General features: G+C 52.0%; 2 protein-coding genes across 2 annotated transcripts in view; one reads left to right on the top strand and one right to left on the bottom strand.

Annotated features, from left to right (window-relative positions):
- Positions 1 to 194, bottom strand: part of Pmar_PMAR027947 (hypothetical protein) — a gene marked incomplete at both ends in the record, with an annotated part of 4148 nt that extends 3954 nt beyond the window's left edge. The window contains 2 exons of the mRNA XM_002773445.1: positions 46 to 94; positions 141 to 194. Of these exons, the coding sequence (XP_002773491.1) occupies positions 46 to 94; positions 141 to 194 (103 nt within the window). The remainder of the gene's footprint in view (positions 1 to 45; positions 95 to 140) is intronic.
- A 2233-nt stretch (positions 195 to 2427) lies between these two features.
- Pmar_PMAR027946 (hypothetical protein) lies at positions 2428 to 8407 on the top strand (the record flags this gene model as incomplete). The annotated part of the gene is made up of 21 exons (XM_002773444.1): positions 2428 to 2645; positions 2692 to 2802; positions 2849 to 3006; positions 3129 to 3207; positions 3251 to 3371; positions 3417 to 3570; positions 3617 to 3780; positions 3980 to 4159; positions 4226 to 4323; positions 4378 to 4484; positions 4547 to 4679; positions 4722 to 4807; positions 5862 to 5986; positions 6030 to 6151; positions 6204 to 6258; positions 6513 to 6628; positions 6681 to 6833; positions 6878 to 7039; positions 7843 to 7879; positions 8118 to 8206; positions 8254 to 8407. The coding sequence occupies 21 exons, from the start codon at positions 2428 to 2430 to the stop codon at positions 8405 to 8407; spliced, it is 2622 nt and encodes an 873-aa protein (XP_002773490.1).
- Positions 8408 to 8576: the final 169 nt, after the last annotated feature.

Below are 8576 nucleotides of genomic sequence, written 5' to 3'. Positions count from 1 at the left end.
AAGTCGTCGGCCCTGGACAGCTCCGGCCAGGTTTCCCTGATGTACCTGAGAAGATACGAATAAGGTCCAGTCCGGTACCCATAGACTGCTCACTCTAAGATGTGGGTGAACCTCGTACAGTACTGCGGCTCCGGTCGTACTCGGACGCACTCGTCGCGATAGTTTAGTTTCAAGACGAATCTTGTTAAACTCATGTGGATCGCTCAAGATTTACAGCAAAAATGCAACTACCAACAAACCACCACTTTATACTCTCTAACGGACTGACCTCGAAAGTTCGAGATCTCTTCTGGGCTTTGACAATTCTAGTCACAGAATCACTTCGTTGAATATCTGGACAGTAATTTGAGCGCTGCTCGCAGATTCTCTCGCCGCATTCGACTAAACCACAAAACCCAATCGAATCTTACGTATTCCAAGAAACATTCTCGCTCGCCCCGAAAGGAAAACTCGCACGCCCGAAAATTGTACAAGTTCCAAAATGTGGTCAAATTCCATAGTTTGGAACTGTTCCAAGGGTATCACATTCTTCCTGAGGCGGCTTGCATCGAGCTGCAGTCCGCATACTCGTTACAGTTTCGGTCTCGTCTCACTTTGAGTCGAGGCTCGCCATTGGTCAGTAGGAGGTCGGCATTGATACTTTCGAGCGGGAGACCGGTAGCCAATGATACTCGTAACCAAACACAGGTTAATTAACTTTAGGGAAACTAGGCCGAGACGTAGTCGTAGTCAATTCCCAGGTACAGTCAATTCACGAAAGACTGAGAAATTCTCAGTGAGAATAATGCGGAAAGATCCACATATCGATAAAGCATCAGACTTCAGAGATCTACGACACATCATTGCTCAAACTGGGATGCGAATCTAACACTTTCATGCTTGAACGAGTTGATTAACGCACACCTGACCATGAGGAAAAATTCGGATTCTCATGACACTACAGTAGGTGGACATAATCGTGCGTGAAAAAATCACATTTTCAAATTTTATTCACAGATTCATATTACATACTCTCATACTTCCAGCATATGTCCCTCTTATGCGTTGCTTCCAATACTACTAAAGGGATAGTGTCAACGCTTATCTCCAACATAGTACACGATGGGTTTATAGGTAGAGTGTTGGGTTTGCAACACGTCATAGGGGGAGGCTGGACCTGTGCAGTGTATCAGGATGCTCACAGCAACGGATCCTGAGCTCCTTGCCGCGGCATGGGGATCCACTGAGACTACCAGTAGGAGGAGAGCCTCACACCATCATCATGATGCCCCTGAGGGCATTGGGCCTGACAGCTCTGCCAAAGGAGCTCACAGCATAAGCCTGTACAAAGCAGTAGAGAAGAGGATATTGAGCTCCCTTCAAGAAGGAAGACGAAGGCGTGCAATAGTGGCAGGCATGGTAGGAGTCGTGGGAACTGAATAAACAGCATAGGCCTCTACTACGCACGTATATGAGATGCTCGTGCCTCGTGTCAACCACGCTGGTAGTCGTGAGTGGACAAAAGTTCCTCGTAGGTGCTCTGGTCAATATGCAGTGTCTATTTCGTCTGCTCATCGTGGCTACAGCGGTCATCACAGTCAGGCGTGGTCCACAGGCTGAATACCTTGACGTTGGAGTGAGCAAGGAATAGTCGAGTTCCTTCCTAGGGCGTGCCCCAGGTATAACGAGATGGCCAGTAAATTGACAGGGAGGATCTCTGAATTGAAATGGGAGAAGGAGAGACTTGACGAAGAGAACTTCGTGGGTTTCTACAGGGTGGTGCAAAAAACCCCTTGAAATTTCGCGATGCGTGACAGTTCATAAACCAAATAGGCATCATCTGGAAGCTCTGATCGAGCTCTTTCCAACGCCTTGTGCACTGAGCTATCGTCAAACGCAAGATCGGCTACATAGGGAAATGTCGTACCGGTTTTGACTCGGTGGCTTTTTTGTCGTCAAATGGTTCAATTGACGTACATGCAACGCTTCTTGATCGTTCGTCTGCGCAAAGTCAAGCCGATCTCGGGTGTTAAGATCACGCGAAAGGAGTTCCCAATAGGAGTTTCGAGTGATTCCCATACTGTTCGTCAACTATCATGCACTGCGGAATTACAAGAGAATCTCTTCATTCTCTTGAAAGGGGCCATCTCTTGAAGAGATGGTCCTTTCAAGGGGAGGGGGGGGGGCCCACCGTGGGGGCCCCATGCTCGACTCTGCTCGAGGTTTCTTGCGACATGGCCTTAGTAGAGCAGTCGGGACCTGTTTTACATCTCTCAATGAGGCATTATCAGTATGGTCAACTACATGTGTTGATGACAATATGAGAATTATGAGGATATTCTTGTTCTACCCGAATTCGTATGATTTACGAGGAAGATCTTAAGCTCAGCTGAGGCAAATGAACATAGACATTCCAACACCGGGCAGGATAGAACCCACAGAACTTTTATGAAATTTCGTGCTAAGACGGTAGTAGCAATTGAATGCCTTCAGAAGAGAAAGGCTAAGATTCATGAGGAGGTCGTGGATGTACAGTCGAGGACGAGAAAGGCTGAGGAGGAGCTGAAGGCCGTCGTGGCGGAGTACGAGGGGAAAAATAAGGGTTTCACAGATGATAGACTGCAACTGCAACATCAAATACGACACCTCAAGGCGACCCTACTCGGGTGGGACGATGAGCGATCTTGACAATGGGATACGTCCAATGTTCAGTGAAGGAGGGCGGAGCGACGCAGGAGCTTCCGAGTTAGCGGCTTGTGAGGCCCAGCGGACGAAGGCTGATTCAGCGTATACGCATTTGAATGCTTATGCTCAGCAGGCTAGGTGAGGTTGGAAAGTATCTTTCGAGGGGGGATGAGAAGTGCCTCAGGAACTTCGTGGCGCGTGACGCGGATGTCGAGCTGGTTGGTGTCTTCGTCTTCGCAACCGCCGACCAACAGCAGCTCGTTGAGCAGTTCGTCAGCAGCGTTCTGCTCACTCAGCTGGACTCGACGGACGGAGGGCTGCACCTTCACGTTCGGGTAGGGAGTAAGCCAGACCCTTCCAGTTACACCTTCTCGAGGTATCCGAAGAGCCCAGCAGAGGATCACTGTCGGGCGAGCTAAGACCTAAATTCTGGCAACGGGCTCTGGAGGAGTGTATGGCTGCAGGACCGGAGGCGGCCAGGGCTCGATCCACATTCGTGGTCTTTGCCGAGCCTGACAATCTAGTCTTCGGTGGTTGGCTCGAGTAAGGGCGGAGTACTGTTGTCCGAGGTGTTACCTAATCTCAGTGACATCAACACCTGCATGGCAGACAGGTCGAGTAGTGTATGCTGCATGGCACTCGGGGAGGGTCGGGCACTCTGTGATGACGGCCTCTTCGCAATACGCTGTACGCAAGAGGGCATTCAAGTGAAGAGGGTTTTCCAACCGCATCCCCTCTCACTTCTCCTGTAGATGGTCAGAGACCTCCGCCAGCGCCTGGCCACTGTTGAGCCCCGGACCCTCGATTCCGACCGGAATGTCTATGCCGCTCTCAACTGGGGGCTCAAGTCCCTGCCTCGCTCCGAAGTGAAGTACCTTCCCATAGGGACCTACCGGAACCTACTTGGTGAGGCCCGTTGGAGAGCCGTTGTGATAGAGTGTGCGCCACTTAGGGAACGACAGGCTGGTCACCAGCTATGACGCTCGTACCATGTTGAAGGCGTATCGAGCCACTCCTCCACTGGGAGAGGCCGAATCCCCGGAGGTAGCTCTGGAACATCTGCTCAGGATCAGAGCCAACGTTCTGGAGGAGAAACTCGCCATGACGGAAATTGATGTAGGCGGCTCGCAGGCTCCTGAGTGGTTATTGGTCAGAGTGTACTTCACAGAGGCTGATGTCTTCTCTCCGTGTTAAGGGAGGCCCATGAACTTAGCGGAGGTTAAACCCCCGGGGTTTTGTTTGATATGTGCTTTAGATGAGCGAATACATGCCCTTCTTTCAGAGTCGCCGTTGATGCGCTGCATGAGTGTCGTAGGTACGGTCGGAGGTAGCAGTAGCGTATCTACCATTGCTGAAGACCTGTATCTACTCCCTCAAGACCGTGACTCCCTATACAGCGGGAGAGGACGCTATGAACGCCATCATGGCCGATGACTTGGCCGCTGTGGCTGAGGTCCAGCTCCAGGGGAGAGATCGGCGATCGACTCTCGACAAAGTCGGCGAAGGGAGGAGCGGAATGGACTCTCGCTCGCCCGATAATAGTAAATGCTCCTTCACTCAGTGTCGTCAATGGCTACCGCCTACCCCATCGTATTCGGAGAAGCTGGACGCGCTGGTAGAGCGGTGGATGAAGGAGAGATATTATTCGGACCCGATACCGTACGTGGAGGGTGGCTTATGGATGCTCCTCGTGGTGCATCGTCGTGGTGGTAGTTATGGTCATCCCCTTCAAGTGCCGCCGGCTTGGAGTCGGGTCATGCCACAATTGTCGAGACCACGGCATGCAGTGGATGGAAGTATTGCTGCACAAGGTGACCAAAGTAAGGAGGGGGTATCACTCCCCCATGTAGGGGGATGTAGCGGAGTTGATTGGTGCTCTCAGTGGCCATGGCGGAGGGTCCGATGGAGGTGTGGTCGCAGCCCGGTCAGGCCACGATTGACGGTGTGGAGGATCTGGGCCCAGAGGGGGGTCGAGAGCACCTGCTAGTGAACCCGCTGAAGTTGGCCGGGATCAGGTCGGTTGGGCTTGAGTTCCCTTCAGTGAGCATGGCCCTTAGAGGGGAGAAGAGCATCAATCCTATGCTGGCCTTCGAGCTCATGGATGCTGTGGATAGAGAGGCGAGGGCCAACGGGGTACCTCTCGGTAGGTCAATGCCCCATGGCACTCCCGAGACCGCGGCTTCAGGAGACCCACTCATTGTGGAAAGGATGGTCCAAGAGAATCTCCCTTTGGATATAGTAGGAGGGAGAGACCTCGTGGGTAGAGAGGAGGAGATGATACGAGACGTTGATAGCCGACTCCGCAATCTCGGCCAATCATGATTAACAACATGTTCACTATTGGCGTCTCCATGGGCATTCCCCTGTTGAGTTCCAACCCGCCATCCCAATGCCGATGTCATTGACAGGCTTGCGAAATGCTCCTCACTACAGAACGACACTAGCGGGCTGAGAGTAGGATTCGGCAGCAGCCTAGAACATTCTCAACGTCAGCTCAATTCTAGTAGCAGATGAGGCCAGTCCGGATCCGACGTCCTCTTCCGACGACTGTGATATCGCGCCGCCTGAAACCGTTTTGAAGGAATCCTCTCTGCGATATTCATACCAGCGGAAATCACTCTGCTGGAGTTCGCTAGTATGCGAGAATAGCGGAGGCGCACAGTGATTGAGCCCGGTCAAAGGCAGGCCGATGGTAGCCCACTCGCGTCGATTTCGCGTGGCTTCCCTGGTAGTTAACAGCTCGGCTAGCTGTAGTAAATAACATGAGGAGCTGTTCAGATGGAGACTATCGTCAGCCACAGAGAATTGTCGTCCCGATGTTAATGGTGTTTATGCATCATTCTTCGTAACCCCATTACCGTTGGACTTCACCGATTCGCGGAATTTCCATGAACACTCCGCACTTAGTTGTTATCGGTCTACAGTCACTATGGCAGTTGAGGAGGACGCCTCACCCACGAAGCCCACGACTTTGCCCGTACTGCGGAGTAGGCTAGTAGCCTCAATCAAGCACAGTGATTTTGCATGTTTCCGCTACGACTGGTGTCGCGCGCCATTGAAATCTCGGCAAGGAACAACAGAAGATCTCGGCATGTAGCTCGGTGGTCTCTGCTGACTTTCGAGATATTCTATCAGATCCATATTTCGAGAGATAGTGGAAGCATTTGATTCCAAACTCCATCGTGTTCTCTGCACAGGTCGGTCGTCACGTGAGTCTGCGTGCTGCATCCCCGTACTAGGGTACATCCTCGGTGTCAACGCTGAAGATAGCACCGCCGTTCCTGCTGCCTCCACCTACTTGTTGCCGGCTAAATCGGGGCTGGTGCGCGTCTGGGGTCTGCTAGGGTTGTGACAGAATCGCCTAGGTTCTGTCTGAGCTCCGGTCTCTGTGTTCCATGTGCAAGCTGGTGCGAAATGATCAGCGTGTGTGCATCCCAACGCAGGAGGCCAACGTCAGTCCACTACGGAAAACACTGCAGCACGAGACGTAAGCTCGCCTCCGTCTACCTCGGTTCGCTGTGACTATCATCATCTCATAGATACTACTATAACGACGTGATGAGGCACCTCTTCAACGAGTATCCCCACGCAGAGGTATGCCCAAGGGGTTTGTGTGCTCCTTCCCGATGCATTCCGCGGATGGTTTTCCTCTCTGTTCCAATGGCATAGCGGGGTACCTCACTTGCTTCTGTACATCTAGTGATTGAAAAACGCTGTACGAGGCCAACCCTGTGTCGATATTCGTATGCAACACGAAGCGTATTATACAACTCCAACGCAGATCCGGATCTGCTCAGTAGAAAGCACATCGCCCAGCTCACTGTAGATGCCTATCGTCTCGATTCCAGGTGGGGTTATCGAGACGTCGACGAGAGCCCCGTGATCCAGTAGCTGCTAGGGAGATCGTTGCCTTACTACTCACAGACAGAACCACTGACCGTGACGCCTCTCATATGCAGTTCATGTGCGCCATTCCGTTCAATGCCAATGCCCGAGCTCCCTCTTCTTTACATCAGATATCAGCTCCTACCCGTCGTGGCGAACATGATAGACCTCGTTGGAGCTATCCAGACGTTCTCATCTAGGCTCATGCCTGCAGGCCTATCCTGTGATGCCGCAGAACGGCTGATGCATGCTAGCTTCGTCTTCGACTGTCCGAAGCTCTTCCGGTGGGATGATTCAACGCATCCGACCACAGCGGTATGAACTACAGGTACATATGCATGCACACTGCAACGCCAATCCACCGAGGTGTCTATGACTGGCCTAGCCTACTGTACGCTCTTTTGGAACAGCCCGATGCACAGGCGTACCTCTCTCCCCTGCTCACCAAGATGTGTCGTGATGAAGTCGCCCTCCGAGTTATCGACCGAATGTAAGACCTAATCTCCTACCATCGCACGCATACCCCCTACATTCACTTTATGTCAGATCATCATCCGACGAGACCAAGCAGCCCCTGCTTATCAGCAGCGCTGAGTGTCAACTTCGAGTCATTGGCCCGGCCACTTTAAGTCGTATCGCGACTCTCTTTGGCCACCGGACTGCTGCTATAGTGCTTCAAAGGAAGAATAAAAGTTCGTAAAGGACGAGAATGATCGACTTCATCCGCTGCGTTCCCCTCTCTGTCCCATGAACGTAACCATGACCATGCCTTGATTAAGCACTCTCACTGGAGTGCAGCAGTGTACATGTTCGTCCTGGCGTGCTGATCTGTCGCCAACTTGTGTTCAGCTGCATATCAATAACGGTGTTGCAGTCCAGGCATACAGGAGCGTAAAACACATTACGGTGAAGCCGTGCCTCGTCATTTTCCTTCTCCCGTATTGGACCTCCCTAATTGATGGGATCCCCAACGATTACTACTGAATCGTTGGGTGATGGAGGTGTTGTCTCGGAGGCGACCGAAGCTGGAGAAATTCGCACATAGTCAACCACACGTGTTGGTGACAATATGAAATTTGTGAGGAAATTTCGGGAAATTTTGGCTGGGTCTTGTACACTGTTAACCCAATTCTTATGTAGCCTTAGCTCAGCTGAGGAAAGCGAACAAACATTCCAACATTGAAAACTGATGCAGCGATACCGCTTCTCACGCCCATCGGTTCACGATCATCATGCCCTGACCTTCTGCTTCACTATGGGCCTGCTTGACTATCTACCATTCATTACGCACAGTCACACCGTGGGACCGTCCTTGAAAGACCTCGAAAGAGTAGGCGTTCTCGATCGAAGATTTTGTCACCGCTGTGTTCCCTACGCAGTTAGTCGCGGTCGAAGCCGAGGCAGTGGTCGATGGTCATCCAGCAATCACTCCGCAAGATGTCAGACACCGTCCTGTCACTGCATACCATTTATTCTGAGTCTTTCAATCACTCTATTATGATCTGCCACCCTGATAGCGATTCTCGTTTGGAATTCATGGTTGATCCCTCCTATTATTTCCATACCAGGTGAGGTCCTTAGACTTCCTTTCTAAGCTGGCATGGGGCCAGCCCGTGCATCTCCGACAGTCAGACCTAGTTTACACCAAGTTGCCAACGTGAGTGTGACCTACTCGGGGACCGCAGCCCAGTCCTCCGGTCCTAGAATAGACCAAGTGGGACCACTGAAGAACGTGAAGGTTGTCCCAATACCGAAAGCACAAGGCCCAGCCGAGTGGTGGAGCGGTGGAGTGAACATCATGCGCCGTAAGGGGAAGGCTCTCAACGACGGTGTCCCAGACATCGCTGCTGTGACTTAGATGGTCCAGCGGACAACCTCGTCGTCAAGGTAGAGGACAATCTCTGCGAGGACGGCTCCATGGTAGGGTTTCGATGATGGCGGTGAACGAATACTCCTTAGTCAGTCGACACACTGCCACGGCTCGCTTCACGGTGTGCAAGTTGGGGACCTCAATGGCTTTACCTGTA

Source organism: Perkinsus marinus, assembly GCF_000006405.1.
Source record: "Perkinsus marinus ATCC 50983 genomic scaffold scf_1104296958914, whole genome shotgun sequence".
Classification (NCBI taxonomy): Eukaryota; Perkinsozoa; order Perkinsida; family Perkinsidae; genus Perkinsus; species Perkinsus marinus.
Note: the sequence above shows the minus strand (reverse complement) of the source record. Positions and strands in the feature narration are given on the sequence as shown.